This window comes from Callospermophilus lateralis, chromosome 13 (genome assembly GCF_048772815.1).
Source record: "Callospermophilus lateralis isolate mCalLat2 chromosome 13, mCalLat2.hap1, whole genome shotgun sequence".
NCBI lineage: Eukaryota > Metazoa > Chordata > Mammalia > Rodentia > Sciuridae > Callospermophilus > Callospermophilus lateralis.
The window spans coordinates 52,574,071-52,595,963 of record NC_135317.1 but is presented as its reverse complement, the minus strand read 5'-3'; the positions used below and the strand labels follow the sequence as shown (position 1 = coordinate 52,595,963).

Sequence of the window (21,893 nt, the reverse complement as noted above, 5' to 3'; positions counted from 1 at the left end):
AAAGATTAAAAGCAACAACAACAACTAACCTAAAACTAGGCAGGTTAGTTGTCAAGAAATCTTTCTTTAACTTTACAAAGAGGTAGTAGTTATACTATAATCATGGATAGATATAGCCTTTGCAGTAAGGGAAACCACATTGATCTCTTTAAGAAGTATATTTCTAACTTTTTTTTACTTGAAATATGTAGCAAAATATTTTTATCAATTATATAGTAATATAAATTATAACTCAGTTTAATTAACTATATAAATTGAAAACTTAATCTTTAAGATAAAATTTTAAAGACTTAAAACCTTATTGTGCAGAGGGAATTTAAAAATTTCAGTTTCAAAGTACAACTTTGCAGAATTCAACAAATAATTTAAAAACTCTCAGCTACACCAATATGGTACTTTGAGATAAAAATTTGAGGAGAAAATTGGAATAAATATGTAAGTTTAAATGATTGGTCATTGTTATATATATTTATATATAAACACATAAAATATGTATATGAAATCACTAATATATTTAAGAATCCTTAGATACATTTGGATATATTTATAAGAGTCAGATAATAGTTTTATCTTAAAATGCTGATATTTATATTACATTATACTTTAATATTTTAAAAATATATCTTAGTATGTACATTGTTTTTCAAAATTTGACTAGGGGAAATGCTAGGAAAACAATTTGAAGATTCCTGCTGTAGACCACTGATAGCCATGGGAGGTATGATCAGCTTCTCACCACCCCTTCTCACCTCTCAGGCTTAGCTGCATGCCTAGACCAAGGCACTGTTACAAGAATTCAAGGCAACTAACTTTGCCTTTGTAGAAGTCGTCTTCTAGCCAGAAATGATTGCCTGATCCTTTTTAGTTATAACAACCATTCTGTCATTTTTATGGCCCTTTTAAACTTTCATCTCTTACTGAAGCCACCCCCACAACACAGTAACCAGTTCCTTAGCCCTTTTGAACCATAGACCTCTTTTTCCAGTAGAGGGGTTACTATATATAGAATAATTATCCTGGAGCCTGGTATATAATTAGTACCCTGTTGTAGTGGTCATCTTTCCTTTTTCTTCTCCTAGTGTTAAGGGAAACAGATGTACACATGGAATAAATGGGATTCCAGGTTGACTAAAATGTGTGTGTAAAGAAAGTTGCTGTAAAATAGTCCATTCATTCTCATCCTCCCAAGCTGTGTTCTGGAAACCAAATAAAATACAGCAAGTAATTTTAACTGAGGACCCAAATAAAGTGTTCATGAGGAGAGGGAAGCTGCTGCATATTTTGTAAGGAGGATGCAGTTGAGATAATTTCAGATGGGTAACCCTTGAAAACCAAATCAGTCTGCCATTGTCATTCATTTATACACCCATGCTATCAGGAGGGCCTCAGAAATTCAATGTTCATTCTTCTTAGTTTGGTTTTAACTTGTCATGATTAGTAATATAGGTGATTTCAATCAGGCACTTGAAATTTATTGTGCTTGTTGGCACACAGTTATGGGCAAAAACTATACTAAAAAACTCATCACAAAGCTGAGTTTTGCATATTCAGCTCTGGCACCCTGACAATACTATTGCATTCTTTAATTTGTATTCTTCTGCCATGCTTTATATTATTTTCTATCTCTTTATTCTCTTATTAATATTTCACTAGTTATTTATTTGTTTTTAAAATTATCTTTCTATCACTTGACTTCAAATTTCATGAGGGATTTATTTATCTCTTTATATGTATTTTCTAGAATAATAATTGACAGGTAGATAAGCAATAGTTAATAACTAAATGAATGAATGAATAAGTTAATGTAATTATAGTTCACACAAGCTTATTATATCAGCTTACTGCTCTAACCCTAAGAATTCATTTATTTATCTTTAATATACATTAAGATTTACTAAAATTATATAATATTGTACAATAGTGCAATCATTTGCAATGTTTTCTTGCCTATGAAGGACTAAATAATATTCATTGTAAATTAACTTAAAGTTGAAGGCCAAACCATGTTTTGGCATTTAAAGTCAATTATAAAAGTAAATGCCATTATATTTAATAAAAAAGTTTCATTAGAGTTATTATGTCACCAACTTTAGATTTCTAGATATCCTTCTAAGAACATAATAAAGAAAGGATATCACTATTTAGATAAAAAAATTATAAAGTAAAAATATATTTCCAAAGGCAGAACATCTAATTTGATGCTTTCCTTGTCCTCACAATTACTTACTATAATTTGAATTTAAGTCCATTATTTGCTATTATCACTACTTTATAAAGTGTTTCTTTCACTGTGCTGTAAAACTCAACCTTCTTCTATTCACTATTTAGTAAACATTCTTTTATTTGTTTAATGAATAGTTATTGTATAACATGTATATTGAACTCTGGAAATAATGTTGTTCTCTGTACCCCCAAAACAAAAACAAACAAATCTATCATGTATAAATGAAATATTAACTGTTTTATCAGTTTCTTTCTGAGTCAAGGGCCTCTTCATTTCATATTTTTATAATAGCAGAATCACAAAATCTTATAATCTTATAATGTGAATGGACCTTAAATTTTATGAAAATAAAAACTAAGGCCTAAAGAGGCTGTATGATTTGTCAGAAATTACAGAGCTACTTATTAGGAGCTGGACTTGTTCCAGGCCTCTTAGCAACCCCATCCCCCAATATACTCTTACCTGCTTCTGGAAGACCAGTCTTATTCTCTATTAGAGCCACTTTTCTTCAACTTTTCTCCACCCACTTGTCCAACAAATACTTATGTTGATGTGTTCTAGGGAGCTCACAATTTCATTTTCTTCCCCATATCTGTTCATATACCTTGTAACTTTTATCTTGGTTAATATAATCACTCTCTACTCATTAGGCAGGTTAGAAATTTCCAAGTTATTTTTTTACTCTCTCCTTCATTCCACTCATTTAATAAGCAGATGGATTAGGTTGATACTAATTGCTAAATGTCTCTGGAACCCAGATTTCACTTTGGTAGCCTTTAATGACACCCTGGGGCACATATATCCTGCCTCTACTTGGCAATAGCCTTCAAGCTGGTTCCCATAGCCTTGGGCTGTGTTTCAAGTTCTATACTACTATTGGAATGAGTGTCCTTTCTGAAGCAAAAGAAGGAAGAGAATTTTTTTAAATTTATTTATTTTTTATTTTTTTTTTAGTCATACATGACAGCAGAATGTATTTTGACATATAATACATACATGGAATGTACATACATCAATCATATTGTCTATTCTATTCTGCTGCCCTTCCTATCCTCCCTACTCCTCCCCTCCTCTCCCATCTTTTCTCAAGAAGGAAGAGAATTTAACTGTTATTTTCATACTTAAATAGGACAAGAGAGTAGAAGATTTTTTTATTTTTAACAGTAGAAACAATGCCTTGATTGATTTCTATCCCACCAAACAGTGTACAAACATTTCTACTGAGAGTAGCAGATTTGTAATTGACTATTTCATATAGGAAAAGATTTTTTAAAAAATCTCATCTAGAAACTATGTGCCTTTTTCAGAGTGGCCACCTCTGCCTCTCTAAATTTCTTTGTCTCCTCTGATCTAGGACATCTATGAATACTGTCATCTTTAATGGACTCTTCCTGTTATTTTACACCTTCATTCTCTGGTACCTGATTCTTCATTCTTCCTGGAATGTGCTTCTCCTGCCTTGTGCACAGATTTTTCCTTTTTTTGTGACTCCCACATGTTGTTTCACAATTGTAGCATACATTCCCCTCAGACATCTGGAGCTCTGCTTCTTAGTCATCTTTGGACCTCCAATGTTGGTGCAGTAGCTGATACACAGTAGATGTTCAATAGGTGCTTGTTGAGCAAATAAATCACTCTCTGAGGAGCAACAGAGAAAAACATAAATAATAGTGTTAAAGTGCATTTGTTGTAAAATAGAGGTATAAATGAAGACCATGAGAGCAAAGACTTCCCCCACCTCGTCAGCAAGCCTTGCAGGTGAAAGGTTCCTATTGCTGACATCTGTTAGTGGGGAGGTTGAGGAGTCCTTTGAACAATTTCACCCTGATTGGCCATTTTGAGATTTGGGGAACCCATTTTGACTTTTTAATAGCAGAGAGAAGGCAGAACTAAAGGAGACACTTGATCCTGTCTCACTCCAGTTTCTCTTTTGCAGAAAATTTAATACAATAGTGACATCATTAGGACAGGGCTGATTTTTAGGGCTTTTATTTTTGTCCCACTACAATTCACAGGTCATTTTCTATTCAACATTTTCTTTTAGAAATAAATACATTTCTGATTTAATTTCCTGGGGGAATCCAGGGCATTAGTACTCTTGGATCTTTTAACTTCTAGAGCCCTCCATTGGTCTCAGATACTCCATATGGTATTTCCAGTTAAGAATGTGTTATTCCTCTTATGTCTGATTTCCCCCTGCAGTATGCTATACTTTTCTACTTTCTCTTCTTGCAGGCATTGTTTCCATTACCACCCTAACTGTGCTGGCCTATGAACGTTATATTCGTGTGGTCCATGCCAGAGTGATCAATTTTTCCTGGGCCTGGAGGGCCATTACCTACATCTGGCTGTACTCATTGGCATGGGCAGGAGCACCTCTCCTGGGCTGGAACAGATACATCCTAGACGTCCATGGACTAGGCTGCACTGTGGACTGGAAATCCAAAGATGCCAACGATTCCTCCTTTGTGCTTTTCTTATTTCTTGGCTGCTTGGTGGTGCCTGTGGGTGTCATAGCCCACTGCTATGGCCATATTCTGTATTCCATTCGAATGGTGAGTTGAAGTCCACAAATGTCTCTCCTCAAAAAAATGTCCATGGCAGAATATTTTGGGTGGGGAAAAAAAATCAAACACTTCCTACATGATTGGTAGTTGCCCAGAGTTGTAGGAACTCTAGGAGACTTTCCATTTGGCAGAATTTTGCACTCTGAGTCACTCCATGAAAAGATAAATGAGGAATAACACTTACTTTCTGCACATCAAAAGAAGGACAGAAAGGGATTCTGGACAGACAAACTCACAGCCCTACATTGTGGAACATTCTTAGAATTTAGAAAGTTTAAAAAGAGAATTTCATGCTTCTCGTGATTCCCCTGCCCCACAAAGATCACCATGAAATCACTACTCAGAATGACACTGGAAATCCCATGAGAGCCATAAAGGACCAGAGCTGAACACAAATAGATTACATGTTGGGAGACAGCAGAGGCACTTTTGAACTAACCCAACAGTCTAGGCATGATCCATGTCCCGGTCTCCAACTTCAGCCATAGATGGTTTCCTTAACTACTGCTTCTTCCTACTCCATCTGCTCTTTTCTTTCATTAGAACACTCTAGTCTCTTGCTCACTCTTTCAAACATCTCTAACTTTTACCTTTTGTTTTAAACCAAACCTAGTTCCAGGCATCACTGTAAATCCTAACTAATTACCCTCAAGTCGTACATTTTTACTGTTTACAACCATTTCATTGGGGAAAAAAAATATCCCTGGGCCAATCCAATTGTTTTCTCCAAGGCTATAATCAAAACGTAGAGAGTTTCTGGATGAAAAAAAAATTTACTCAGATGTCCTCTGAGGCCTGTCTAGCAATCTTTGTATCCCTATAGGTGCACTCTCTCACACCATGGCTATAAAAAATCACCAATTTTCATTTTAATTTTTTACCGATTATCCCTCCTCATTAAATAATTGTGCTTGTTATTTGTTAGAAGAAATAAAGCCAATTAGCAAGGACTTTTCAACTCCCTGCCTTCCTTTATCAAAACCTCTATGTTAACACTATTTCTTAAGTGCCTCTCTTCAGTTGTTGAGTGACAGGGGAAGTCTCCCAGGACAAAGCTAATTCTAAATTCTGATTGTCCCCCAGTCTCTCCCATTACATTCTCTTTCCTAGGGAACTTTCTCAAGTATAATAATTTTACTTTTTAACTTTTCAATCTCTCCACTCTTCTTGTATCTTTCTCTTTACCATATAGTTATGCTAACTTACAATAAAAGCAAGATTTACTCTCAGCTTCCTCTCCCTATTACTTTATTTCTCTCTTTTCACTGCTAACTCAAAGAACTACTGGTGACTTTTGGTACCATATTGTCACTCAATAAATGTTTATTTAACCTCTATTTATTGAGAATCTAAAATATGCTTCTCCTGCCTTGTGCCCTCCAAAATTCAGATGTCAAAGACTTAATCCCCTGTGAAGTGGGACCTTTGGAAAATAAGGAGGGTTAGATCAAGTCATGAGAGTGAGGCTTATGAGAAGAGATAACAAAAAGCCTGTTCTTTCTCCCACTCTCCTTCTGGGTGAGCATATAGTAAGATGGCCACTTGCAAGTCAAGAGAAGATACCTCAGAATGAAACCTGCCTTGCCAGCACCTTAATCCTGTATTTCCTACCCTCCAGAACTGTGAGAAATAAATTTCAATTGTAGCTCAAGGAGTTAGTCGCTGAGTAAATTCATACAGTATTTATTCCTCAACTCTTTGCAAATTTGTACCTCCTTCCTCTACCACACTCTCTAAAATAGCCCTTGTTTAAGGTTACTGATTATCTTCTAAATATTAAATCCAATGGGCACATTTCTTATTTATATTGTTTTCTGGCATCTGTGGTATATGAACTGTTGATGACGTCTACTTACTTATGACTTTCTCTCCTTATTGATTCAAGAAAAGTCTCTGCTACCTTCATTCCTGACTCTCCAGCCCCATCTTCTTATGGCTCCTTTAAGAGCTTCTCTTTCTTGTTTCTCCCCAGCATTCTCGGCTTAGTTCTCATCTGTTGCTACACAATGGCTTTCGGTGAATTCATGTACTGCCAAGATTTTTTTCTAAGAAAGGTTTGATGACTTCAAAACTTTTATCTCTAATCTAAATCTTTCTTCTGATTTCTGTTCAATCCTCACATTCAATTGAACACCTTCATTGCGATGGTCCACAGGCTTGTCAAATTCAACATATACAGAGACTAACCTGCCATCTTTTCTACCAAATCCCCTACCCTCGTTCTCTTTCTCACTGAATGATCAACATTCCTAGCTACCTAACCTCTTGACTATCTGTCATTTATCTCTTCCCCTAATCCCAACTAGTCATCAATTCTTATCTATTCTACTTAAATATTTTCCCATATATCCATTTTTGCCTCTCTCACTGCCACAGACTCAATTCAAAAGAATCTTAGTTCTCTTTCCTTTATTCTTGCTTTCCTCTAACCTGTATTCTGCCCACTGTCAACAGAGCACTTATTCTTAAATATTACCTTCAGGGGTTCCACTGCTTTCATGATTGAAAATGAAGCCTTTGAGTATGGCTAGCAGGTCTTGTGTGGCATCTCCTATCTACTTGTTCAGCCTTATTTCTTGACACTCCTCTCCTTGCCATCTCCAGCTAACTGCAGCATTTCTTGTTCCCAGAACCTGACACATGGTGGTTTTTTCTCTGCCTTAGCACATTTTCTCTCTCTCTCTCTCGCTCTCTTCCTCCTTCCCTCCCTCCCTCTATAGCATCACTCCTCCTTACTTGGCCAGTTTCTCCTCTCCCCAGAGGGCTCAGATCAGGGTTTCTTGCTCTAACTCACCCTCAGAACTGATTATCCAGCCTGGTGCATCTCATAATCCTCCTTGCTTCCCTCCTTCATATTGAAGCAAGTGTTTGTACACCTGCCACCTTAACCCAATAGTGAGATTCTCAAGAGCAGAGGCCAAATCTCTAAAGCTGAAACTGTACCTGCCTGTAACAAGTGACCAATCACTATTGTTGGAATGAATTATGGAGGGCATAGAGAGGGAAAGACAGGAGAAATGGTAAAAATGTAAAGAAATTTGATTTTAGATTGTTATATTTCTTCAACATAGAACACAGTGCATACATGTAATTTTCTGATATTCTTCTGTTCAGAGAGAGGTGACTCATAACAGTAGTGGTGACATAGCTATTCATTGAGACTAAGGGCTTGTATGAGGTTTTTGAAGATCTTCAGGTGTATGGGTCAATAGGCACAAGGCATCAGCCATTCATCTTAGGAAGAAGACACTGTCAGAGGAAATTCTGGGGAACTTTTCTTAAGTGGTTTATTTTTTAGGACAAATTTGTACATCTGCTTTTGCTTCATCCACAGTAATTTTGAAAAATACTTACAAATGGTTGAATAAAGAAGGTGAGACCTAAAGTAGAGCTCTCAATTTGAAAAAATGTTGAATGAGCTGAGTCAAGGAATAATGAGAGTGATGAAATAAAAAAGTCAAAAAGATTGAAAATAATTATGGGAATTTCACAAATACAAACCTCATTGGTCAGGACATTCTCCTTATACTAAAGAGGGTCTGGGGAAATACAGACCAACATTTGCTTAAATTAACTTCTCTTGCATGCATATAATTCCAAAATAATAAATGAGCACTCTGCCTTTATAAATGGTGAGAGACTAACTTGCCCAGAAAAATAGTAAAAATAAAACTGTTAGGACCTAGACAGTGGGGGCTTGGAGGAAAGATAATTAGACATGATTATATACTAGCTAATTGAAACTCTGAAGAGTCAAAAATAGTGATTATAAATATTTTATAGAAACATAAAAGTGCATATAAGTATGTTAGTTTCTATAATATTTCAAATGTAAATAAATAATCTCAAAAGCATCTGCACAATTTGGATCCACATACATGTGATGAAACTGGAATTTTCATAGATGGTTTTAAACTTCTTTTCTTTTATTTATTTATTTATTTTTTATTGATTGTTCAAAACATTACAGAGCTCATGATATATCATCTTTCATACATTTGTCTCAATTGGGTTATGAACTCCCATTTTTACCCCAAATACAAATTGCAGAATCACAATCGGTTACACACTCACATTTTTACATAATGGCATATTAGTGACTGTTGTATTCTGCTACCATTCCTATCCCCTACTATCCCCTCTCCCCTCCCCTCCCCTCCCATCTTCCCTCTCTACCTCCTCTGCTGTTGTTCAATTCTCTCCCTTTTTTCCCTCCCCCTTGCCCCTCACAACCTCTTATAATTTCTTTATTCCTACAGAATGTAATTGACTTGTTCAATATCACACTGGGAGCAAAATCAGATTATCTGATTCTAATATAAAACTTCTACAAGATCCCCACAACATTTCTATAAACTGGAGGAAGCATGTCTTCCCCCAAAAGAGTGGCATTATGAAAAATAGAAAAATATCCTATCACATTCAATAAAATAGTTTAAGATAGGATGGTATAATAGAATTCTATTATAAGTAACCAAACATTTTATTTTTTTGTGTGAAGTTTCCTTCTATTCTTTGTTAATCTGAATATGATGGTATAATAGAATTCTATTATAAGCAATCAAACATTTTAATTTTTTGTGTTTCCCTCTATTCTTTGTTAATCTGAATATGTGACTTTAATGTGAATATAGCTTCTTAAATAAAATTTAGATGACATCAGTAATTTAAGGATATCATTTCAAATATATGCTTTAATACTATAAGCACATCTTAATAATTTCTTTCTATAATTTTTTCGAGCCTTTATGATAATATTAGAATTAGAGGATTCACTTAAGAGTTTGTTGAAATATAATAAAGTTCCCAGTTTAAAACTATCACTATGAAGTATTGATAGTATGCCAGATACTTTTCTTTTAAAATCAATGTATAAAGTATTTATATTTCTTTAAGAGAGAGTGAGAGTGAGAGAGAGAGAGAGAGAGAGAGAATTTTTTAATATTTATTCTTTAGTTATCGGCGGACACAACATCTTTGTTTGTATGTGGTGCTGAGGATCGAACCTGGGCCACACACATGCCAGGCGAGCGTGCTACTGCTTGAGCCATATCCCCAGCCCCAGTATTTATAGTTTTGTAGCAAAATTAGTATAACTTCTTACAGTGACCACTTAAGAATATATTTTTGGAATGCAGAAATATTCTTTTAATTTCCTTAATAACACATTTCTCATAACAATAAGAGAAGTTCTACAGAATGTTACTCAAGAAACTCAAAGAACTTTCTAACTATACATCATTACTCCTCAAACTTTTAATGAGGACAAGCTAGTAGATGTGCTGATTTTAGAGGAATGAGGCACCCTGAGTTTTATCAAATGCCATTCTCTGCAAACAAGCTTCTGATGAAATCAACCATAAAGAAAATCCTCACCAAATCCTACTTATTAGTTTATAGTTATTAGCAGTGAATTGAAAGGCACAGTAGTTTCCAGCAAGAATTCACTGGGGATTAAGTTCTCATCAAGACCAGCTGTGGGTTTAACTGTGCAGAACTCCTGACATGACATGAGTTTGTTGCCTGATTTGAGAATTTGCCAATTACTGCTCTAAATGGAAAATATTCTTAATCATAGAGAAATTGTTTCCATTTTATTATGACTCTTTCATGCTGTCTTTTGAAGGTCTAGGCAGAATAATTTATTTCATTCTCACCGAACAAATTAGAAAATATTAAAAACCATGAAAGAATCTAAGATACTATTGAAGAGACTGAGATCCAGAGAGATGAAGGCTTTGCCTAGCTGCAGGGCTTGGATCACAAGTCAGCCTCCCAGGATCCCATTTAGTTCTCCCCATAAAGGCAGGGCCAATAATGCTAGTTGCATATTTTATTAAAAGCAGCAAAAGAAGATGATTCATTTCTCAACCCTTTTCTTTCTCCTTTCTGTAGCTTCGCTGTGTTGAAGATCTTCAGACAATTCAGGTGATCAAAATTTTAAGATATGAAAAGAAATTGGCCAAAATGTGCTTCGTGATGGTATTTACATTCCTGATCTGCTGGATGCCTTATATTGTGGTCTGTTTCTTAGTGGCTAATGGTTATGGACAACGGGTCACTCCAACAGTATCTATTGTTTCTAATCTCTTTGCTAAATCCAGCACTGTATACAATCCAGTTATTTATATCTTCATGATCAGAAAGGTAAGCTTTGTAATTGATTTTACCATGTGGGAGGGGTTGGAAAAATGTAATACTTTTATAGAGGTAATTCAGAACAGCTTCAATGATAAAAAATCCAAACAAGGATTTTATATAAAAGTAAAGGGTTCAAGAAGAAATGTTGGATATTGCCAAAGAAAGTAATAAATTCTAGTCTTAGTCCTTACTTTATTTATGTGTTATGAAATGAGGGACCATGACCTCAATAGTCAAATTATAAATGCATTCACTAACAATTACTTGTTGTACCCTTTCTTTCAACCAAGGCACTAGAGATGAGTGCTTCTTAAACTTTCTTATGTATGTACCACATCTGAAAATATTGTAAAAAATGCATCTTCTGATTCAGTATGTCTCTATGCCCAATATTCTGCATTTCTAACAAGCTCCCAAATGATCCTGGTGTTGTTTCTGTTTCCTGGGAACTTGCTTTAAACAGAAAGTCTAAATGATACAACAAACAAGAATGAATAAGACAGTGGTTCTTGCCCATAATGTTTTATATGAAAAAACGTTTTTTTGGCACAGATACTGTGTGTGACACTAGTGATTAGTAATTTTTATTTTAAAAAAATTCTCCACCTAATTAACCCATTGTTCTAAATGTGCAACACATAAAAACTTAAATTAAACTATAAGTGTACCACATATGGTAAGTTTGAAATAATATTTGAATGTTTATTATGTTTACAGGATTGAAAACTTAGGATTTAATAGGTTAAAGAATATTTGTGAGTCACTTAGGCTATGAATTCTTCCAGGAAGGGCTCTTTCTTTGCTATTTACATTATTTGTAGATTATAGTACAGTAGTCCGTGATGACTGAATGTTTGTGGACTGAATTCATGTTCAAAATCCCTTAAATAAACAAATTCACCCTCACAGAAGGTGTAAACATTGAACCTATAAGGATTATAAGGTATTAAATAGTCCTATGTGGTCTAGTTAATAAGAATTTTAATAAATAAAAGACATAGAACTCCAGGATGACGTAGGTAGATCTGAGGCTTACCCTGCATCCGATAACAAACAACAACAAAACAGCCCAAATTAAGCTCAGCTAATTTTCTTAAATGTTAACTTAGATTAAAGGCCAAGTTTTTACTTGGCCCTTATTTATTAAATCAACTTTCTTTTTTTTTTTCTCCATCCAGTTTCGAAGATCCCTTTTGCAGCTCCTATGTTCCCGACTGCTGAGGTGCCAGCAGCCTGCTAAAGACCTACCAGCAGTAGGAAATGAAATGCAGATCAGACCCATTGTGATATCACAGAAAGATGGGGAAAGGCCAAAGAAGAAAGTGACTTTTAATTCTTCTTCCATTGTTTTTATCATCACCAGTGACGAATCTCTATCAGTTGATGACAGTAATAGAACCAGTGGGTCCAAAGCTGATGTAATCCAAGTTCGTCCTTTATAGAAATGAAAGATGGAGCCTTAGATGGGACAGCACATTTGGACTTATAAGGATTGTTCTGGAATTCCCATTCTATGTAATATCAACAGAATTTCTGTGACACAGCAGGAAATCTGAGTTGCCCATATGTTCTCTGTCCTCAACAAGCAAGACACATTCTTTTAATTCAATGGGTGCTTTACATAATGAAAAACCATTTATGGCACAAGATGGGCATCTGGCACCATCATCTTCTAATGTGTTGAGAATTTTCATTTCAAATGTATTTTTAAATGACTATATTTGCCAAAGCACACTGTAAAAGTAAATTTTGTCTCATACATATGTATGAAATAGCTAGACCTTCTTGAATTCTCTGTAGTGTTGGGTCCTATTCAGTCATGTTATATGACCAAATTAAATTATCAAGGGAATAATTCTAGGATGAAAATCAATCTGAAACAAACAAACAAACAAAAAACTCTGCTGTTACACATGTAGTATGATAAAGAAAAGCTTCATACTAACATGTTGCTGAGTAAGTTCCAGAAGATACAATTAGGAAGCATCACAGCAAAGAGAATAAGATGACTTCAAGGTAATCATGGTGTGTGGTTAATTATGCACTAGTAGGAAACGCACAGGTGGAGATGATGTTGATGGCACAGAAGTATCTCCATCTATTTCATTTCAAGTTTGAGCATGGCAGGATTATCATTTTATTTTAATACTTTCCCACAATTTTGGTAAGGAGTTCCAAGTAAGAAAACAACTTACTTTTGAAGAGGGATGAAAATAAGTGTTTAAGTGTATTCATAAAATGTATTATTCAATATTCATTGCCCATCAATCACTCCACTGAATAACTGATGGTCAATGTTAGTGAAGGGGCCATTTTTCCATGGGTCATTGTTTAGACATGTAGGATACCAGAATATGCTACCCTTGGGTAGCATATGTCCATTTTGCATAAGCATTACTTTGACCTGAAGACAGTTGAGAAGCAGTGATATAAGGAAAGCTCTCTGGAGCCAGGTGTGGTGGTACATGCCTGTAATTCCAGTGTCTTCGGAAGCTGAGGCAGAAGGATTGCAAGTTTAAATCCAGCCTCAGCAATTTAGTGAGGCCCTAAGCAACTTAGTCTCAAAATAAAAAGGGCAAAAATAAAAGGGATGTGACTCAGTGGTTAGGCACCCCTGGATAAATCCCTGGTACAAGAAGAAAGAAAAGGAAAGAAGAGAAAAGCTCTCTGGCTTCCACCTATATTTGCTTAAACCTGGGACGTACATTTAAAAAGGTATCCTCCTCTCTTCTACCAGGAAGGACAAGGCCCATCACAGAGACAACTTAGATACTTACCAGCCTGTAGACAGCACCAGAAGAATTTCTATAACAAACTCCCCTTTACTAATCTCATACAAGTTACTGCCCCTAGAGACTCAGTCTTTTCTTTTGTCTTGTCACTTCTATAGCAGTTTGCTGTTTGTTGAAGATGCCATATAAGCCAGGGAGTTCTGAGCCAGCTCTTTGAGATGTACTCATTCTTTGGGCATCTCCCTTGTATATATGAAATATATGTTAATAAAATTCTGTTTGTGTTTGTTCTTCTCTTGTTAATCTGTCTTTTGTTGTAGGGGCCCCAGCCAATGGATCTAACATAGGTAAAAGGAAAAAGTATTACTTTTTTCCCCTACACACTAAACTTGGATTATTAGTGTATCAAGAACTTGAGAATGTCTTTGACAATAGAGAAAATAAATACTGAATCATTTTATTTTACTGCCTATTTTTTTATTTCCTAGATGACTCTCCTTCTAGTGTTACATCTTTATAATTAATTGTATTTGAAGGACTTCTAAATGGCTCAGTTGGCCTATTGAAGAAAGAAAAACCAAAGAAAATATTTCACTAAATGCGTTTTAAAAAAATCAAGTTCAATGCTGGTTCTGTTGTAGTATATAGTTCAAGAACAAGTTACTAATGTTTTTAAGGGTCTGAAATTGAATAAAATATGGCTTCGTATTTCTATAAAAGCTGTCTCCCCTTGTTTACTTTCTACTCTCTTATATAAGCATTTGTTTTATGAATAAAATCTTTTCTTATCCTTCACTTATTATTGCATTAATGGCCTTTTTTTTTTTTAATCTTCAGAAGGGCATACATAGCATTGAAAACCAGGAAATGAAATAGATTCATTCAGTAACTCTTTGGAACTCCGCTGAATCATTTACACTTCATTTATACTTCTGGTTTTATCAAGTGAATCTGAGCCTTGCAATTAGAAAAGGTCCATCCAGATGATGAAAAGCTCAGTTAACATGTTAGGCAAAACTGTGATTTTTTTTATTTTTAAATTTTTTTTAGTCTAAAGTGTTGTCAATCTTATTGTGAGTCCTACTATGTCCTTTAAAGAAAAACACACACACACACACACACACACACACACACACACACAATGAGTGCCCTCCCAGAGGCCTCCAGGGCCTTATTTTTTGAGAAGTGAAAGAGATCTTTGTCATTGAATTTTAAAATGTAGAATGACCCAATCTGAGCGTGTAAAACATGATGGGGAAGCTACATGTTGCAACTTTAAAAATGTAATGTTTCCCCTATTCCTGAGCAATTGCAACTAACACAGAGAGATTCAACATTAAGTTTAATTATATGCTAACAACTATCTTTCAATAGTGAATTAAATATGACAACACAACGGAGATATATTTTTTGATACTTAATTTTGATCACAAAGAAATCAAACATTTGCTACCTTTGGACCTTTACATTACTGGTTAATGAAATAGGGATTTGTTCTAGTGACTCCATAGAGTTTGCAGGTAAACCTGCTCCATATTCTGGAAGTAAGTGATTCCTGTTTCATGGTCTTCTCAGGTAGTGCAGAGGGCTCAGTGACATGTAGTTCAGGAGTAGGTAGGTACTACCAATGGCTATCAGCGACCCAAAGATAAAGAGTCCTTTGTTTATCACCTGTAAGGACAGCAAGAACTCTTATTTCATTTATCTAGAAATTAAAATCATGAAATAGCCTTTATTCACACCCCACAAGAGTACAGTTTCCTTTTTGTTCTTTAACCCGAAGAATCCATTAAATAGTATGACCTGATTTCTCTCTCTGCACTTATTGTCCTGCATTCTAACAGTCTGCCGCTGTTTCTTTCTCCCTTTCATACTTCTATCTCTTTGAGGACAGAGATCCTATTTTATTTATCTTTGTACTGCTAAACCTTGATGCCTTCCAATCCATTCTCCCTACAGCAAAGTGATCTTTCTAAAATCCAAATCTATGAGCCTTCTTTGGTCCCTCGGATTCTCTCAGGCTTACCTCTCCAGCTTCCCCAGTGGCCATGTAGCCATTCTCACACCTATATACTGCCTTCCAGCTCTACATAAATACTTGCTATTCCCAATTCTGTGTTCATCATGTGTCTTCAGGCTTCTCCTCTCTAGCCCAGTTGTGTTCTCCTTCTAGTCTCATCACCATGCCCAGCTCCATATCTATGTATTCAATAAACTATGAACTTTTATAATTTCACCCCTGCAAAACAGATCATCAGGAATTTGAATTCCATTTAATGGTATCTCTGGGTGAATTGCCCAAAACTAACGTATCATAGCATTGCAATGGAATTTGATAGTGTTTTATAAGTGCTTCAGTTATGGCCAACTGTACAAATTAAACCCATAAGAATATTGCAGGATGAAAAAGTCATCCTAAAATAAAGGAAAAATAATATATTAACTGTACAAATTAAACCCATAAGAATATCGCAGGATGAAAAAGTCATTCCTAAAATAAAGGAATTCCTAAAATAAAGTAAAAAGCCAAGAAATATTAGTCTCAGTTTCTTTTTCAAATTTCTTCCCTTCAAAATCTCTCTCATAATTTCTCTTTGTAATGTTGTTCAGTTGGCACTCTGCCCTCTGAGTACTCAGGACAGTTTTTGTTTGGAAAGCAAACAGTTGGTACTTGTCCTATCATTTCTGTATTTTCTTGAAATAAAGATAAACATAACACTGTCAATACATCAGGCTTTTTTTTTTCAATAGTGTAATTTATTCCCACCTTTTTTTGCCAATGCCAGCGCAGTACTGCCTCATGGTATCTTATCCTGGAGAAAGTAACCTGTAGAGAAGTTTTAAAAGTATTCTTGTGGATTCTTCAATGGCTGAACAGAGGTTTAAAATGAGGGGAAGTCTTAAATCCAGACCTTACCATGGTATAGAGTGGGATAAAGGTAGATGGCATAATTGCATGGAGAAACCTCTCTATGTTCTTTTGAAAAATGAACCACCTGGAATTGACATGTGCTCGCATCTGCAATGATAAAAGTCTTTTTTTAAAACACCTTGAACAAAATTTCTTTCCTTACTACATTTATTATTCTTCATTCCCACTTAGAACAAGGCTGGACACAAGGTAGTCAAATAAATTCCCATTTTCATAGTGGTCATTCCCAATCTCTTTTTAAGAAATTTCAGTAGTACAAGACATTATCTTGAAAATGTACAGTGATCACACAAAAGCTATTAGGAAAGTCTAGTTTGGTTAGGGGTCAGTATAGGAACTCTATTTCAGCAAAGGGATTGGGTAATCAGGCCTATGGGTAATCTGTGAACTCAGAGATTAATCAATTTCGGTTGTTTCTTGGTTGATTTGTAATATTGCTTATGGCAACAAGTGATTGTTTAAAGTTATGTCTGTCCCGATCTATTATTCCTTATACAGGACAAATACTGTGTTGTCAAAACCATCTGTTTTTAAAGACTCAGGCAAGATACATCAATGAAGTATTTGAGTATCTCCTAGAACTTCCTTCACCATATATGAAATTGGGCTCAAGGTGAAGTACTTTTATTTCTTTTTGTCTTCAGAAGAGGTGGAAAACAGTAATACTCTTCCTTCAATTTGTCTTGTAAATTTTTCTTTTCATTATTTGAAAACTGTAATCACAATCACTTTTCATAAGCTTTTCATGTTGACAGGGAACAGAGAGATGTGAGCAGTGGGAATGTGAGGTTATGGGACTAATTCTATAAAATGGGCCCTCTGTACTGTCCCCCATATGCTTTCACTTTTAAAAAACAATTTACCTGCAGCTACGCGTAGCCTAAATCCTTAAGATACGTTACATTCATTAGCAAACTACCTGAGAAAGGCAGACTGCAGGAGAAATGTAGGCCCCCAAGAGCCAACAAAAACCCAAGTTACCCTGAAGCGGGGACTTTTGTGACCATTAACAGACCAGATTCCAGAACTCAGAGTGATAAGGATATTCTCCCTATCTATAAAATCTGTATGAACAAGTTTCAATTAGAACCAGTCAGCCTGGGCCAAAGTGACCCAAAGTTGACATGGCAGTAGGGACTTGAAAGTCTGATGTCATCCTGCTGTCAGGATGGACTTGAGTCACAAGGTGGACTTCAGTACAACTCCCTGGAAATTTCTCTGGAACCCCAATTAAGCTAGAAGGCAGGAGAGGCATACCACCCCTCTTCTCTCTAAGAGGACCTACTTTCTCCCTTGAGAATGTCCCCTTTCCTTTTCCTTTTAATAAATTCACGCCTGTTACTCTGAGTGACATGTCTCAAATCTTTCTGATCCAATTGTAAGAACCAGGGTTAGATGAGGGGGCCCTTCATGCTGCCTTGGTTTCCCATAAAGCACTAGCCCTGTAACAATGCAATGGTTTAAAATGGAATTAATGTGTATTTTTTCAAAGCACTAGTCTTTGTACCCAGGAATTTATTTGGTATTATTATACATTTTATTCAGTACACAGGCTTTAAAGTATATGCAGTACTACTCTAAATATACAGTTCATAATATTAAGGTTGGAAAGCTCAGCTAACATTTATTAGATTCTGTAATTAGTACATCCCCACATTATATTTTCATTAAAGTAGCCTATTACTAACTCTACTGTCTAATATCTGAGAATGTGCAGATGGAAATGATGTTTTGTGGGTCATTGTTGCTAGTAACATATTTATGTCTAAGGAATACTGTGTGTGTGCTTTTTTTAATATTTATTTTTTAGTTTTCAGCATCCACAACATCTTTGTTTGTATGTGGTGCTGAGGATCGAACCCAGGACGCACGCATGCCAGGCAAGCGCGCTACCGCTTGAGCCACATCCCCAGCCCACTGTGTGTGTTCTTGTCTGTACATGTCTTTAGACATGATGCATGAGATTGGACTGGAACACAAAAAAATAAATTATTGCTAATCTTATCAGTGAATCATTTTACGGAATGGAGCCAAAACTTACCTCTATGTAATTGTACATAGATAGGTCTGAAATTGCATGGTCATCTGGAATTCTAAACCTTGAGAATTCAGGAAGGCACATACCTAGAAACCAAGTTAAATAATATATGTTTTCAAAACAGTCTATAAAAACATGCTAGACTCTATCTAGGTCAAGTTAAATAGTATATTCACTACCCACAGTTTTTCTAACCTTTTAAAACTATGGATAACTATTCTGTATGATCAACAATCTATGGTTATTGAGAAATGCCTACAGATTATTTCCTGTTGAGATTAAATAAGATTTACAATAAAGATAATATATATTATAGTTCTTTATTGGTGAAGTCATTATTTTTTTTATTTCACAAGTGGAAAACAGCCCATGTAAGTGGCTACAAATGACCCTCAGCACTGCTTAGAACCTGCCACTCTCATCTTGGTGTTTGTTTGGCTCTTGTGCACACTTGTCTCATTGTACCTTATTATCTTAAATACCATCTCCCTCATTTTTCAGTGAGTTTTTAGAAGGCAGGCTCCATGTTTTTATATATAAAATCTTAACCTGGTATACAAGAAATATTGAAATATTTGAAAGGTGAATGACTGAGATTACATTCACATAGCTGAACGACTCTAGTTGTTAGAGATGCCACTTCCAAAGTCAGGAAATCTGGGCTCAAGTCCCAGTTCACCATTTCCTAATGACATGTTTTTGGGAAAGTTACTTAACTTTAATTTCACTGTTGTAAAATCGAGATAAGACTAATACTGATGTTCCATGTATTCTGTGAGGATCAAACAAGGGAATGCTTTTAAAAAAAAAAAAAACAAGAATAAATAAATAAATATATATACATATATATATGTGTGTGTGTGTGTGTGTGTGTGTGTGTGTATATGTGTTGTTCAATAATGTTAATTAGGATTATTACTCTTGATTACTATTGTTTTATCTTTGTTCTCTAGTATCCAAAACCAGTAATGACGGTGTATTCTGATACATGAATTCTTCATCCACCTTAATTATTGCATGCAAAACAAGGGCTAAGAAGGAATGAAGCCAAATACCTCTGGTTCCTGAGCATCTGGGTATGCTGACTGGGAAAGAAAGATGGAAATGGAGGAGGAGGAGGAAGAAGAGAAGAAGAAGGTTTCCCTAACATCCTATAATTCCTTTAGGCCCATGCAGCAGTGTCTGATGACTTCCTGTAACACTATAACAAACAATTTACTATGAACTTACTTTATACCATGATTTCTCTCTTTTTTTCTTTTTAATGCTTTACATAGATTCTTTTATTTATTCTTCACAACTCCTTCATATTATTATTCCTACTTTACAGATGAAAAATAATGAAGGTTTTAGAAAGATTAAGTGACTTGCTCAAGATCACACAGCTAAGACTGTGAGTTACTATTCAAATCTAGGTATAAACTTCAAGATTGGTTTTCTAGTCTACCTCTTATCCAAAACAGGTTTAAATTCAGAGGTACCTTTTGAGAACACGTGATGCTGGGAAGCAGGGAAAATTTGTACAGTTCCTGGGCTAATGTTTCCAATTCCTTTTATGTATACATTTAATTTCATAATTTTACATAAAAAGTTACAACTTCAATATTTGCAAAATTAATACATTGACTGAATCAATTTCTAATTAATCAAAAGACAAATGTAGCTCAGTGGTATAGCCCTTGCCTAGTATGTGTAAGGCACTGGGTTCAAATTTCAGTACCGCATATAAATAAATAAACAAGTAAAATAAAAGTCCATTGACAACTTAAAAAAAAAAAAAAAGACAAATGGAAGTATCAATTGCAACCTTCCTTTCTTTTTGGTGTCTTGATCAACTTTGTTTGGACCTTGAGTTTTACAACTATAAAAGAATTGAGACCTGAGGAAAATCTGGAGATTTCCTGGTGAAATTAGGCTTTTTTTTTTTTTTTTTTTTTTTTTTGTACTGGGGACTTGCTGTGTTAATTAGGACCTTGCTGAGTTGCTGAGGCTGGCTTTGAACTCGGAATCTTCCTGCCTCCACCTCCTGAGCCACTGGGATTACAGGCACCCACTACGGCACCCGGCTAGAGAAAGAAATGATACAACAGTAACAAAAATCTATGCCTGTAGTCCTAGCCTACCATTGGTCTTAACATGGCCTGGTGTATATGTGAAATTATGTCACATAGAATTATATAAAGCCAACCCATTAGAGCTGCCAATGTCCCAGGGAGAGTGCCTAGTATCAGGAAAAAGCATTCAAGATGACTGATTTGCTGCAAACTTTGATAGGGAAAAAAGCAAAAAAGCACTGAAGTGTTTCTGAGGGTGCTCTGTAAGGGATACAGGCAGGGGGTTTTACTTAGGTTGAAAAGGAAGAGAAAGGAACACGTCCCCACCTAGTTTTGGTATTCTGAACTTTTATCTTTGCACAGATGGCTGTAATGAGCTTGGTACTGTTTGGGTTGTTAAGTGTCCCTCAAAGGTCCACATAGTAAAGCCTTGCCCCCAAGGAGGCCGCTATTGGAAAGTGGTTGAACCTTTAAGAAGTGGGGCTAGTGGGGAATCTTTGTGACATTAGGTACATGCCCATCAAAGGGATCGTGGGGACTCCAGTCTCTTATTTGTCTTCCAGTCATGAAGTAAGCAGTTTTTGCTCTCCCGTGGGCTCCTGCCATGATATACTGCCTGACCAAAGGCCCAAAGCAACAGAGCCGATTGCTTGTGAACTGAAACCTCCAAAATCATGAGCCAAAATAAAGCTTTTCTCTTTATAAAGTTGATTATCTCAGGTATTTTTTATAGTATTGGAAAACTGACTAAGATAGACTTCCATGAACAAATGGAGGTGGTGTCCATTGTCTGAGATGGGCAACAATAATGGCAGAGATTGCTAACTAAAAAGTTTATAATCCTGAATGAGGAATACACATCATGGGTTTGTGATCACTGAGGATCAAAAATAGGCTTACAGTTAGTCAGGGGCTAGTCCATGACCATTTGAGAAATTTTACTTACTAATATCATTATTGAATTTATCCATTAGCTCATCAAATACCAAGCAGTCCTCAAATCCCTGAAACAAGAAAAACAATGAGAAAAAAATAAATGAAATGATAAATTAAAAATTATAAACTTCTCAATTTCAAACAGAATGTGCATCGGTGAGTATAATGTATAAGCTGTTTATCTTCAGCCAGTACATAGCACTTCAGTTGTTACCTGCACTGAATTATGATGATAAAAGACCATCATCTATCTGCATGTTTGATGATGC

General features: G+C 35.5%; 2 protein-coding genes across 2 annotated transcripts in view; one reads left to right on the top strand and one right to left on the bottom strand.

Annotated features, from left to right (window-relative positions):
* Window positions 1–14,126, top strand: part of Opn3 (opsin 3) — a 43,356-nt gene extending 29,230 nt beyond the window's left edge. Inside the window, exons 2-4 of the mRNA XM_076831520.1 lie at window positions 4,460–4,779; window positions 10,687–10,938; window positions 12,111–14,126. Of these exons, the coding sequence (XP_076687635.1) occupies window positions 4,460–4,779; window positions 10,687–10,938; window positions 12,111–12,374 (836 nt within the window). The 3' untranslated portion in view covers window positions 12,375–14,126. The remainder of the gene's footprint in view (window positions 1–4,459; window positions 4,780–10,686; window positions 10,939–12,110) is intronic.
* Window positions 14,127–14,989: 863 nt separating this feature from the next.
* Window positions 14,990–21,893, bottom strand: part of Kmo (kynurenine 3-monooxygenase) — a 53,084-nt gene continuing 46,180 nt past the window's right edge. The window contains 6 exon segments of the mRNA XM_076873039.1: window positions 14,990–15,226; window positions 15,228–15,335; window positions 16,432–16,491; window positions 16,582–16,683; window positions 18,638–18,720; window positions 21,635–21,692. Coding sequence (XP_076729154.1) covers window positions 15,161–15,226; window positions 15,228–15,335; window positions 16,432–16,491; window positions 16,582–16,683; window positions 18,638–18,720; window positions 21,635–21,692 — 477 coding nt within the window. The 3' untranslated portion in view covers window positions 14,990–15,160.